General features: G+C 49.9%; 1 protein-coding gene across 1 annotated transcript; it reads left to right on the plus strand.

The window, feature by feature from the left end:
• Nucleotides 1–1,354: 1,354 nt before the first annotated feature.
• Nucleotides 1,355–9,325, plus strand: LOC135370125 (uncharacterized). The gene is made up of 7 exons (XM_064603813.1): nt 1,355–1,455; nt 3,090–3,231; nt 3,292–3,386; nt 4,819–4,989; nt 5,749–5,883; nt 5,974–6,067; nt 7,260–9,325. The coding sequence occupies exons 2-7, from the start codon at nt 3,098–3,100 to the stop codon at nt 9,265–9,267; spliced, it is 2,637 nt and encodes an 878-aa protein (XP_064459883.1). The 5' UTR covers nt 1,355–1,455; nt 3,090–3,097; the 3' UTR covers nt 9,268–9,325.
• Nucleotides 9,326–12,618: the final 3,293 nt, after the last annotated feature.

A 12,618-nucleotide genomic window follows, 5' to 3' on the forward strand; every position in this document is an offset into this window, starting at 1 on the left:
TCCCTTTCAGGGACCTTCGTAATCCCCTCAAGATCGTGGCTTTCGGGCGCGACCTAGCTTATTCGAGCGTAGTTCAACTCTACCAAATTGGTGGCGCTGTCGAACACCATGACGTCATCTGTTTACAAACAGGGAGAGGCCTATTGCAGGAAGAATAACATGCGTGCGCTGTTTCGCGATGCGCGCTGATTGTGAGGTGTGTGTAGTGAGGAGTTTCACGTCAAAATGACGAATGGAGACGTCGTAATGACGAAATGTCCCATCTTCCAATGAATATAATGTTTTCTTTCTTTGTTTTAGAAATTGTCTCACTAGCAAACGTTTTTTTTTTCTTTTTGTCTGGAATAGAATGTGGAACGTACAATACAAGAGACGAACTTCATAATCATATAAGTGGCGCGATCATAACCACCCCAGCGCTGCTGTAATAGCTTCTGTTGCAATGTCTGCAATGCCAAACGATTTATGGAACAATTTCCTCTTTAAACCACTTACGTACAAATTGGTTTCATGTAGAAATTGTTTCCCAAACCACTTGCAACTGCAAACATTTTTCACCTCTCACTCATTCACGCGGTGCGCAGCTTGTAGATGGTATCGGACAGATACTTGTAAAAAATAAAGTTATTCTATTAGTGCACTCGTTCGCGAATTATTTAGCCCGGGGATTTAACTGAAACACCCTGCATGTATAGTATATACGTCATTTCCTATCGCCAACGATGTAAAGCGGCGCCTCTAGTGACGACTGTCGTTACTAACCTATAACTAACCCGAGTAGATGATCTTTTTTTTTACTTTCGAGTTAGCGCCGCGAAGCAACTCTGGCTATGAGCGGCGTACAGATGAGGACAGATGGAGAGAGGACAGCAGGAAGGAGTGGGGGACAGGAGGGTTAGTATGCGTCCTGGGCCGACTTCAGGGGGAACTGTGCCGACATTCGTCTGGAAAGTCTTCCGAAAACCCGGGGAAAACCTGAGAGAGCACAGCCGGTGGTAGGATTTGAACCCAACACCTTCCAGTCAGCACGACACCAACGAGCGAGACGCCAGTAGATGATATAAAACACGTCTTCCGTGGCGTTGCCCACCTCTGTGAGGCCGACAACGACGAACTCTTTCAGCATCACCACCATCAGCATCACCACCTCACAAAGTGGTGATCTGCGCCCCCTTCTGAGATCCATCATGTTCTGGATAAAACCGCTAAGAAAGAATAATCATTCAGAATGAGAGGCATGACACGCTCTTCTTATTCACGAATTAAAACTTCAAGAAGAAAAATGGCCGTTACGCGACTCTTGCGTAATGTGTGACCGTTTATGGAGTCAGTAGCCTCGGCTGAGCATCAGCGGCCGACACCATGTAAGCAAGGGCACGTGTTCCTTCTTCTCCGGGCCCGTGGCACCGGCCGAGCCGCTGTTCTCAAATGCCGGCATCTGTGAAAGGTTGAAATGTAAGTGAATTGCAAAGCTACAAGCGGAACCGCCGTCTGCGGAGGGGGTAGTGTTTGCTGGTAATGGGCGTTATGAAGATTCAGCACTTTGTCAGTGAGTGGCGGATGAGGCGGGCGTGTGGCAGTCACAGTAAAACAAGGTCACCCTGGTCTAAGCTGAACCTTGTGCTATTACGTTGCCATAAATGAACGTTGCCACCACCCATTGAGGAGTAACTCGAAGAAACTATAGCTCAAAACGGTCGTTCTTGATATGGTCATCAATATCACGACAGGGTTCAGAGAGTTTGAAAGGTATACGGTTGAGTGCATCATCATGGACCTATTGAAAAATAATTGTTGGACAGCAGTGCATGTGACCGATGCATTTTTTTTTTAAGTAACGAAGCGTAAAGTCAGAAAATGATACTTGTCCTTTTAAATATTTGTGGAAAATAACATACCCTACACGCTATTTGAACATTTGCTAAAAATACACAGTTTGGCGCCGCGCGGTATACCGCCTGGACCATGCGCGGGTGGTGGCTCGGCACCTTTAACCTGAGGACCATAACTGAACTAACCTAACCTGATCTAACCCACCGCCTCAGCGCCCCCTGGCACAGTTTCGCTGCTTTCGTACAGCCATTATTATATACCTACGCGTCGTATAGTCGGCGAGATGGGGCACACGCTCTGATGTCAGAGGGTCGAGAGCGGTTCCCGCGGCCCTCCACTGCCGGAGATGTCTTTCGGTATTCGTGGTGTCGGTCCTCTATACGTTTATCGTACCCTTTGCTGCAAAACCTAACGTGGCGGTACACAACGATGAAGATAACAGTTATCCGGCTTATTTTGGGGGCATATATGTCATTAGAGCGACCTACTAGATTATGCCGACCATGTCATAATAGGCAACCCCTACGAGGAGCCCGGCCGCACGATCCGCTAGGGGCGCTACATATCAGCACGCGAGACCTACGCCATGATTGGACAATGGAAATTTTATATTGAACGCATTGAAGCGGACGACCAACAGCTTCTATGAAAACGCGTAGAATGACGATGATAATCAACTTTAGAAAAAATCATCTCTCGTAGGACATCCGCCGCGTGTACAAAATTCACTAAGGTAAGCTGATGTACAAAGTCCTGTAGAAACTGAGGAAGCAATAACCGGGCCGATGAGTAGCGCCACCGCTATAGCTTCCAAATGCGGCGCTGGGAAGGGGTGCCTATATGACATGGTCGTTATAATCTAGTAGGTCGTGGTAGGTTTAGAAGCTTTAGTAGATCGGAAGGTGCTCACGATACCATTCCTGAATGCACCATAAGCAAATCACATCATGCCTTTGAATTGACTGTCATCAGCATCACATTGCTGAGCTTCAATTAGACGGCTTCCTCTATGGTATCTTTCCACTGAGATGTCCTAACAGCTGCCCAGTGCTGGCATGGCGACGTTTGAGCTATACAGACTCATACACTGCGTGCAGCGAAAGAGCTTCATCTACTGCCCTTCCTTGTAGCATAGTGCTTACGACCCCCTAACACAATTTCTTTCTTCTTTCTTTCTTTTTTTTTTTCACCTTAGTGCCACTGCTCTCCAAAGCAACTAATTACGTAGTCGTAAACGATACAAATGTATGTTGCAGAAACCTTGATGTGCGGCGGCAGCATGTTGTGCCGGTGCCTCTTCAGCGTGGCACTGGTAGCGCTCGTCTGCTCCGCCCAGCAAGACGGACTGGCGTACGAACTGCCCATTTCCAGGGTCGAGAACCAAAAGACATTTCGAAGGTAACTCGGAACGAATAATAAATCTGAAACAACCGATGCTGATTTCTGTCGTGCTTACAGTCAGCGTGGTTCCTACCAGGATGGAGACGTGGCCGCCAGACCCCGTCGGCGTCAGTTGCTGGGAAGGTACAGCGCAAGAGATCCTGAGCGCTTCGGTAGGCTGTCAACTCAAGCATGTCTGTTGGTGTATAGTGGTCGAAATGGCCATTCGAACACGAGGTCGATATTGTATAGACTGGGGAGCACAGGGTGTCCGTGCCCTGTCTGGCCCTACTGGAACATTCGTGCCGGACGCGCGCTGTGCCAACGCCTCCCACACGCTAAGAAGAAGAAAAAAAAGTACTGTTAGTCCTGCGGGGGTCTAGATGCATTGTAACGACCATTAGCCCCTTTGAGGACTAAATGCATGGGAGTTTATGCGAAGTTTATGAACTTCTTCCAGTCGTAGAGAGTAAACTTCAGGGTTGGGGACTAAAACGCGGAGTAACTGCCATCTAGAAGCAGCAATTAGTCCACAATTTACTCCTTTCTTCGTGTAGACAAAAAAGCCTTCACGGTGTCGTCTGTTTTAACCCGTCGCCGCAGACGACACAGAAAGCGTGCGTCTACCACTGGTGGAATCTGTTAGGTAACGGTAAACGCAGTCTGGCTTCGACGACTGCCATATTCCAATTGTTCTATCAGTGGCTGTCCCTGCGGTTTATGGGGGCTCGTCTTCACGGCTAAACTCAGCTGTGATTGGCGCACTCTTGCTTGGGGGCGTATTCTGGACCAATGCAGAATAGTAACTGTTCCGTGGCTGGAACACGCACCCTGACAAAAACTCAACGTAAGCCCCAAGATGACTAAGGACATGAAAGATTGAAATGCGGCAGCCGTCGAAACGAAACCAGACAGCGGCACGAGTCGAACGCGCACCCCCTGACTACAGAACAGGTGTACCAAGCCTTAGTGCCAACCATTGCCACTTGACCGGTAATCAAGAGGTGAGGTGCGGGTACAATTCCTGCCGCTCTCTGGCTTTTTCGATGACCGCCATATTTCATTCTGGGCCAGCTCTGGTCGCATGTCACCGAAAGCTCCAACAATCACGTGATCGCAAAGCCTCGTTCCCACTCGCGGGAGAGCTGCCGCGCGGCCGCCCGCGGCGGCGTAAAGGGCGTCCTTGACCTCGCCGCATCTCGCTCCGCGGAGTCAGTCGCGCTCTGCACGACTGATCGCGGGTGCGTGTAACCAATGGGGATCAGGCCCATCGTTGCGGCGGCGCTGGGGAAAGGGGTAGCGGGTAGCGGCGCGGGCCCACTATTTTTCTCCCGCAAGTGGGGAGGGGACCTAAAAATGGCGGCGCGCATTGTCGCCGAACCAAATCGTTTGTGAACAACGTGCATCTTGCGCTTTTGTGACGCAGAATAAAATGTGGATATCGACACTTTATCCGCGCGTACTTGAAAACGTTATGCCAGCATAACCTGCAAACCAGGACCGGTCCGCGGACGTAACCACTCCCGCGCACACCGCTACGTACAGCCACCTCCTATGGACGAAAGATTTGACTGAGCGACGACTGAAGAGTGCCTTTGGTTGCAGACTTTTTCGGCGAGCACCGCGAAGAACAGTGCCAGGACGACATGGACTGCCGGCAGCTGGTTACAGGGCGCGTGTGTGACCGAAAGCCAAATGATGCTGCGGGATACTGTCGCTGCCCCGACGACAAACCAGTCAAGATCACCGACAACGGACGCATCAAGTGCGTCACGGGTAAGGCCGGTATAGTCAGTGAACAGGAGCGCTATCACGGTGCTCGTCTGACACAGCCCTACGCTGCTCAAACAGAACTTCAACACATATAAGACCGCTTGGGGCTAAGCGTCGTTCAGAATGATATTGTTTTGTCTCGTGATTTGTTGAACTGGATTCGCCCTCTTTGGGCACATTTTGATGTCATGGATGTCGTTATCTTGGTTGTGTTCGTTTATTGTGCTCGAGCAACTCGGGAGTCGAGAGAGTCGACTCCTGGTGGGCGAAAATACAACGGAGCGGCTCTCGTGACGTCATCGACCTGGCAGTGACTTCCGTTCTAAAATTCCAAGATTCAACACTAGAGGTGCTCGAGAGTCGACCCTCAGCGACTCTCCTCCCGATGCGGGTCTCTGGAGTCGGATGACGTACGATGACTCTCATACGTCACGACTGCGACTCGCGGATCACGCGAGTTCAATAAGCGAACACAACCCTTGACACCGATACAAAAGGAACAGGATTCGTCCGTTGCCTCGTTTGTGTCTTGCGCGCGAACGAAAGCGAAACCAAAACCAACTCCTTCTCAAGAAGGGCGGCAGTACAGAGCGGCCTGTCACTGGTCTCTTCAAACGATTTGCCCGGTCACCGCGGGAGATCGTTTGAGGGCCCAATGACAGGCCACTCCGGACTGCCGTCCTTCTTAAGGAGAGGAGAGGGAAAGTCTGGCAACCGTGTCAAGATAACAATGAACTTACCACCTGACCCTCTTTCACGCAGCGAAAGTCGAGGAACCGCGCTGCACGAGCACGGCGGAGTGCACGGCGATCAACCCGTACCTTCAGTGCGTCGATCAAAAGTGCGCATGCGTGTCACCCAACGTAATGCACGAAATCAAAGGATGCGTACCGGGAGGTAAGGCAGTGGAAAACGCTGTAACAGACAGAACAAGCGGTTTGCATGCGATTTGCCGTTCCTGAACTGTCTTCTGTCATTGCATTGCAGAAATTCAGTCGGGGAAAACTGCGTCATGGATGGCGCCGCTAGCATTTTTGTTTACTATATTAGCCATCATGACTTGCACGTTCTTCGTGACGAGGTGAGTCAATCGTCTACTCGTGATGGGCAAGGCTCTGAGCATACGGTCTGACCCCTATCTATAAATGGTTCCCGTTTCTGAAAAAATCGGGATTTGGAATAAGGAAGGGAAATGTCTCGTCCCACAGGGCACACCGTTCATAAAGCGATGGAATACGTAAATCGAGGGTTCATAAATTGTGGGTGGACCCCGTTCACACTGCCACATAGAATCTGGATCAGCACTCGATCATGATCGTGAGTACCCGGTTCGACATGCCCACGCCGTCCGGCATGGTGAGGCAGGAAGTCACTGCGCCTGCTCCCATCCTCCTTGAAATGTGTAATCCCATTCGTGAACGGGGGACAAATGTCCCCGATGTTAGTCCAGGTCCCGGAGGCAACACTTTGTCCGCACATGAGGGTGATCACGATCGCAGCCTGATTACGATTGGGCTCGATGTGGATCATGGTATAATCTACAGCAGGGGCCTCAAACACTCAAATCGAGTCGCGGGCCGCAATGACCTTAGACCACATCATGGAGAGCCACACGGAAAAGAAATGACGGTAATAAAGTACCCTGATATTCCCTGTGAGGCAGCAGTATAAGCCATGCATGAATACCAGGTAAGACCAGGCCATTCCAGGTAAACAATACCTGAAAATCTGATTTTATTCCCAGTTTTTCCATGAGGCTTTTTGAGGAGGTGGCGTTCTTCTCTTTGATGGTCAAGGGCCCGAGGGCCACAGAATAGGTCATCGCGGGCCACGTGTTTGAGACCCCTGATCTATAGTTTGCCCTGTGTCCATCTTTGTTTTTGAAGAAGCTTATATGTACTGCTTGCGACACACTTGTCTGTAATTTTCAGCTCGTGGCGGAACGATACCCTAACGCTGGTGTCGCGCACAAAGGGGCCATACCAAAATCCGAGAGGGGAGGCCAGCAGACAGTAGAGCTAGTGCGGGCATTGCAGGCACTTACGATGCCCAAGTACCTGTCCCGATTGCTGACGCTGTGTGGCGCTCTGTACTACAAGGCCTCCCTTCGAAGACCATTTTGGTACAAAGCTCTTTGCGCGCGACACAGCAGATAGGGGATCGTTGTGTCACTATAGCTGGAGGTTACAGACAAGTGTGTCGCAAGCTGTACATCAATCTGCTGTGTGTGTGTGCAAGTTCCAATACACATGCTCCTACAACTTTTCTAACAGATACAGGAAGGAAGACGACGGTCTCGAAGAACAAATCCTTTCTGATTCGCCCCAAGGAAGCGCTGCCTTGGAACAACCACTTCAGCAACGCGTACGGCGTCCCAAGACAAATTATGCACGCTTACACCAATGGTTCAACAACCTCATTCAACCCCAGAAGCCCCAACAATCGACGGGTAGCAGCGAAAGAAAGCCTCCCATAGAAGGACCGCAGATGGAACCCGTCGCGAGCACCTCAGCGCCACAGTCGCTGACCCCGCCCGGAACTGTAACCGTCGAACCCGAAGAAGTGGAAGGTGTTTTGGCTGCAGAGTGCCAGGCTAAGCTTAGACCAAACGAGCAACCAGACTTACGGACATCCCAGGGGGTGTCCAAGACCTCCGAAGATTTTGACCACCGCAAAAGCTTCCTTCCGTTGCCGTTCAGCATGGCGCAACGGTCTCTGAGAAACGTGGCTAAGCCATCGTTCAAGGAAGCCTATTCAAAGTCTTCTCATTGTAGCATCGCGGAGGCCGACAATTACGACATTTCAACCGGGCAGAGATATCGCGCCACAATACGATCGCCGCACTTGAAGGACGACACACGAAGTGACGTCGAGTGCGTCGCGCTGCTTCCAGAAGACCGACCTCCCGTTGTGGTTAGTCTGGACTCGCAGGACAAAGTAAACGTACCGCTTCCGGCGCTGGACTCGGCTCATCAGGCAAGTTCGTCGTCTAGCAACGACATTAAGCTCCCGTCATTTTCCAGAATGAGCAGGCACTACGAAAGTGAAGACGCATCGGCGCTTAAAATCAGACCAGGAGACCTGCGAGCCGTACCGGTCCACGTGAAGCGCCTGAAACGGGGCTTGGAAATGCTGCGAACGGAACGCCAGCAGAAAACGGGTAACCTTCAGCACCTACTGGACGGCAGGGACCTATACGAACGAGAAGAAATGTCCCCGCTCGATTCGTCGTCGGGCGAAAGCGCGCTGAATGCGAGGCCGAACAGTGTGTCCAGAAATGTTCAGACGGATATCACCGTGTCTGCTGCCATACCAGTGTTGCCATTTGCTTCGCTGAATGTGCTAAGTCCCATGCCTGCTATAATGAAGCCGTCGCCCACTCCCCAACTGGGATGCAGGATTAGAGGACAAGACGTACCAATAACCCTTCTTGCTCGAACGTCCAGCACTGATGCCGGTGATGGGAAAGACAACATGGCTGCCGATAGTGACGTCATCGCTGGTAACGCCGTCGATTCGGACGAAGGTGTCGCTAAGCAACGATTCAGTCCTCACGGACGACAGAGGCAACCCGTCATCTTTGAGGAGCAAGAGATTACTCCAGAAAGAGCCGGCGCGTGGACGGCAAGGCAACAAAACGCGGTAAAAAACAAGATGTCATCCGAAGTTCTGCAGGTTTTGCAAGTCACCGTCGAACCTTGTCGGGCTGATATTCTGGGTAGCTACAACAAGCAGCGTCCACCCTTTCCAGGTGGCGCTGGAGCAGGTACGGTCCTGCATGATGGGCAACAACTTACCAACAGGCCAGCTCAAGAGAGGACGCCGTCCGTTCAGGGTGAAGGTGCCTCAGATACCTTCCCGGGCGTACGTAATATGGGGAACACAAACCGAACGCTCCCGCCCGAAGCAACTCTGAAGACCAGGTCCTGCTACTCGGTGAACAAGGAAGCCGTGCTCTACGAGGCGTTTCCGGACGGACGAAGCGGAGAGAATTTTCCTGCCCCGCAGTCAGCTAACACTAGCTATGCGATGGATTTGAAGGCCTCACCGAACGTGATGCCGCAAGCTCCTGGGTCTGCCACGCAACTAGACGAGTTCTCGTGCGGTATTGGAATGCCGGATGTTTTATTTTCTCAGGAAGCGAACGCGGACTTTGCATCTCATAGCACGCTGAGTCCCGATAAGGGTTACAGCGCTGGAGAAGGATCGTACAAGTCATTCGAAGTCGAGAGCCAGCTTGAAGAGAGCAAAGGAGTCAATGACGTTGGACGTGTCAGTTAAGTGTGCTACGCTCATAGCGAAAAGAAATGTTAAAATAAACGACGTTAACTCTCATGCACACAGGATTATCTTATCTTATATTATCTTACCGTAAACCATACACTCCTAAAACGGTGCCGAGGGCAAAACTGCATACCACAAAACATGTTCGCTCCTAGCAGACGCCACCCAGACCAAAGGCCTGACCACGTGACGTATGTTCCACCCACGACCTATTATCACGATGATGTCACAATCGGCAACCCCTATGAGGAGTCCGTCCGCACAATCAATGCCACCTAGATACAGATGGCCTACTTATTACCTCCTCTCCCTCCTCCGCTACTTGGACACATGTAGTCAGAATTCGTCTGCTACTGCAATTCGCCGTTCTGCGGAATTCAAGAACCCGCAAATGATTGCAGCTTACTAGGAACCAGCACACCGGAATATTTAGACAAAAAGTGCAAGACTCTTTCCAGAAAATCAGTTTTGAGAAAGATTGGGGCAGTTTTGCACTTTATTTCCAAATTTTCCTATTTAGTACGCGGGGACGTTCAATCACCACTCGCAGACGACGGTGGTTCGTCTTCATGGCCACGACCGGTGAAAGCACGTTCGTGATTGGTTGCCACCGTTGAAAACACGATCCTGATTGGCTGACTATTAGTTGTTACGTCACACCGACGAGTAGGCAGGCTTTCTCTATCTAGGTGGTGTTGGCACAATCCGCTGCGGGGGGCTACTCATCGGCCCGCGATATCTACATCATGATTGGACAATGGAAATTTGAATTTTGAATGCGCAGAAGCGCACGTACGACTACACTCTAAAAACGGAACTTCACCCCTCTCCACCCTCCCACCCCTCTCTTCGAATCAGAAGCGATAACCATATCGTTCGCGGCAATGGTTGGCGCACAGCGTGCTATGCGGTGAAGTTCTGTTTTTAGAGTGTACAGTAGCAGACGACAGCAAGAGTTCCTATGAAGACGCGTAGAATGATGGTGATAATCAACTTTAGAAAGAGGCATCTCTCTTGGGACATCCACCGCTTGTATAAAATACAAAGGTAAGCAGAAGTACAAAGTATTGCAGAAATTGAGGAAGCAATAGCCGGGCCGACGAGTAGCGCCACCGCTAGCTTCCAAAAATGCGGCACTGGGAAGGGGTGCCCACGACATGGTCGTTATAATCTAGTAGGTCGTGGTTCCACCAGGGGCGGATCCAGACCCTCGGTTTGGCGGGGGGGGGGGGGGGGTTCCTTTGCCCGAGCGCGTAGCGGGGAAGGGGAGAGAGGGAAGCCATTGTATAAACTAGGGATGGGCCAACTGAATCCGCAAATCGTAGACAGTTACCAAAATGGCGAATCGAATCTTTCGAATTCATCACTCGTTTGTTTGTTTCTTTTTAATATCGACGAAATCAATGTGTACTTCTCAGAGCCGATGCTTCCGCACTCTGCGGATATCTTCTGAAGTACTGGAAGGAAGTACTTCCAGTACTTCTGCGGAAGTACTGGAAGGAAAACCAAAAATGTCCCGATTTGAGGAAACTGCCAAGAAGTTCCTGACCATAACCCATCGACAGTAATGCCAGAAAGACTGTTCAGCACATCGGGTGTCAAAGCTGTTAAAAAAAACGCAGTACGCTAGACCCTGAGCGGATGAGAATGCGGGTGTTTTTGAACAAAAATCTGCATTAATTAAAAACCTTCAGCCGTGTTTTCTTGTTTGCTTGTATACATTGCTCTGGACTGTTGAGTTTAGGAAGGAACTCTTGCATTACAACTTTAAAAGTAGCATGGTTTAGCTTTTGATTGTTTCTTAGTTTTATGGAAAGAATTCAGACTCGAGAGTTTATGTATTTCCTGTACAACATATTAAATAAATTAAGAAGAAGTATATGGTTATGATTTCTCCTAAAAGTGAACTATTATGTAACTTGTTCTTCATTAAACAAAGATATCAAATTCAGCTTCAAAATGCGTCTCAGTATAAATGTTTTTCGCCCTGACTTTTTCAACTCTTTTTTTAAGAAAGGATACGAAAGATTAGAGATTCGTAAAATTCGCTTCCTTGGATTCAGGTTCGGTTTCAGATTCCGAAAATTCTGGATTCGTCCCACCTCTAGTATAAACTGACGTGTTTTTTTTTGGGGGGGGGGGGGAAGCGATCGCACAACGCCCCCCCCCCCCCCCCGCACTGTGTTCCACGAATCACAATCATGCTTCAGAGCCAGCAGTCGTAGCCAGGAAGGCGATCCGTCACCTTCATTGGCAGCCGCACTGCCTTCACTCTCTGAAATCGTCTGCCATGATTGTCGGAAACAGACGACACCGCAAGGGAGACGCCAAGCAGCCCATTTTCAGTGGTCACACTGAAAACATATATTCACCGCATGACGCGCCATGTAAAAGTCATATCCCTTATCTCAGGAGAGAGCTGGGCGTACGTCTTTTTGGGGAATTTATCAATTATCACACATCCAAATTGCCACAGAAAGGCGTACGTCCAGCATTTTCAACAAACCAAGGAAGAGAACGATATGCGACGGTGTGATGGTCCCGAGCGTGTTATGCGGCGAAGTTGTGGCGGCGTGGTAAACGAAACGTTGCCGTATGTGTGAACTAGGCCTAACGCCTCTCCAGTGGCCTTCCTAGCATCGAAAGGCCGAAGGAACGCTGGGACTCACGTACTCGGCATTCTTCACGTTCACATGCTTCTGACTCGTCATGTGTTGATACCATGGCGACCTCTACACGCATATGTACGAGAGGTTTGACAAAGAACGCGCCGCTGCTAGATTGAGTTGGACGTAAAAATATCTCTGGGCATTTGAAATATCTCCGAAGTGCGTGATCATTTTCTGTCATTTACAAACAATGACGGATTGCTGCCATACGATATCTACAGCTGTTTCTGTGGATCCGCCCGCCGTACACGCTTATATCGGGGAGTAGTGGAAGTCACTCGAGCCCCTCCCTAAATACTTCCGCGCTGCAACAACAGAAGTAGCTGTATTCGATGGTCGATTAATGAATATTCTTTTCTCTTTTCTTTTTTTTTTTTTTTTCCTGCCCATTCAAGCATACTACACGCCTAAAGGCATAAACGTCGTTTCAGTTTCGCTTTCCGCGCGTCACGCTGATTTCGAAACCCTTCGCCGTCCAATGAAACACATCGAAAATTGTCTACAACGACCAGCGCCACTAGAAGTGAAATGCGTGTTGTTTGTGCAAATGTGCCAGGCCTTACGATACCGAGCGGTCTCCGCCATAATTTCGTAGCGGACGATTCATTTTGCTGCCGCTATTAAAACACATTAGAAAATGTCTGGATTGCTAACTACAGTTTACAAGACTGTCTTTCGT

Source organism: Ornithodoros turicata, chromosome 10 (assembly GCF_037126465.1).
Source record: "Ornithodoros turicata isolate Travis chromosome 10, ASM3712646v1, whole genome shotgun sequence".
Classification (NCBI taxonomy): Eukaryota; Metazoa; Arthropoda; class Arachnida; order Ixodida; family Argasidae; genus Ornithodoros; species Ornithodoros turicata.

Bases quoted from the DNA above. Each gene is read 5' to 3' on its own strand.
- LOC135370125 (XM_064603813.1), top strand. From the start codon at position 3,098: ATGTGCGGCGGCAGCATGTTGTGCCGGTGCCTCTTCAGCGTGGCACTG. The intron at 3,232-3,291 runs GTAACTCGGAAC...TCGTGCTTACAG, and splicing joins AACCAAAAGACATTTCGAAG to TCAGCGTGGTTCCTACCAGG. The intron at 4,990-5,748 runs GTAAGGCCGGTA...TCTTTCACGCAG, and splicing joins ACGCATCAAGTGCGTCACGG to CGAAAGTCGAGGAACCGCGC.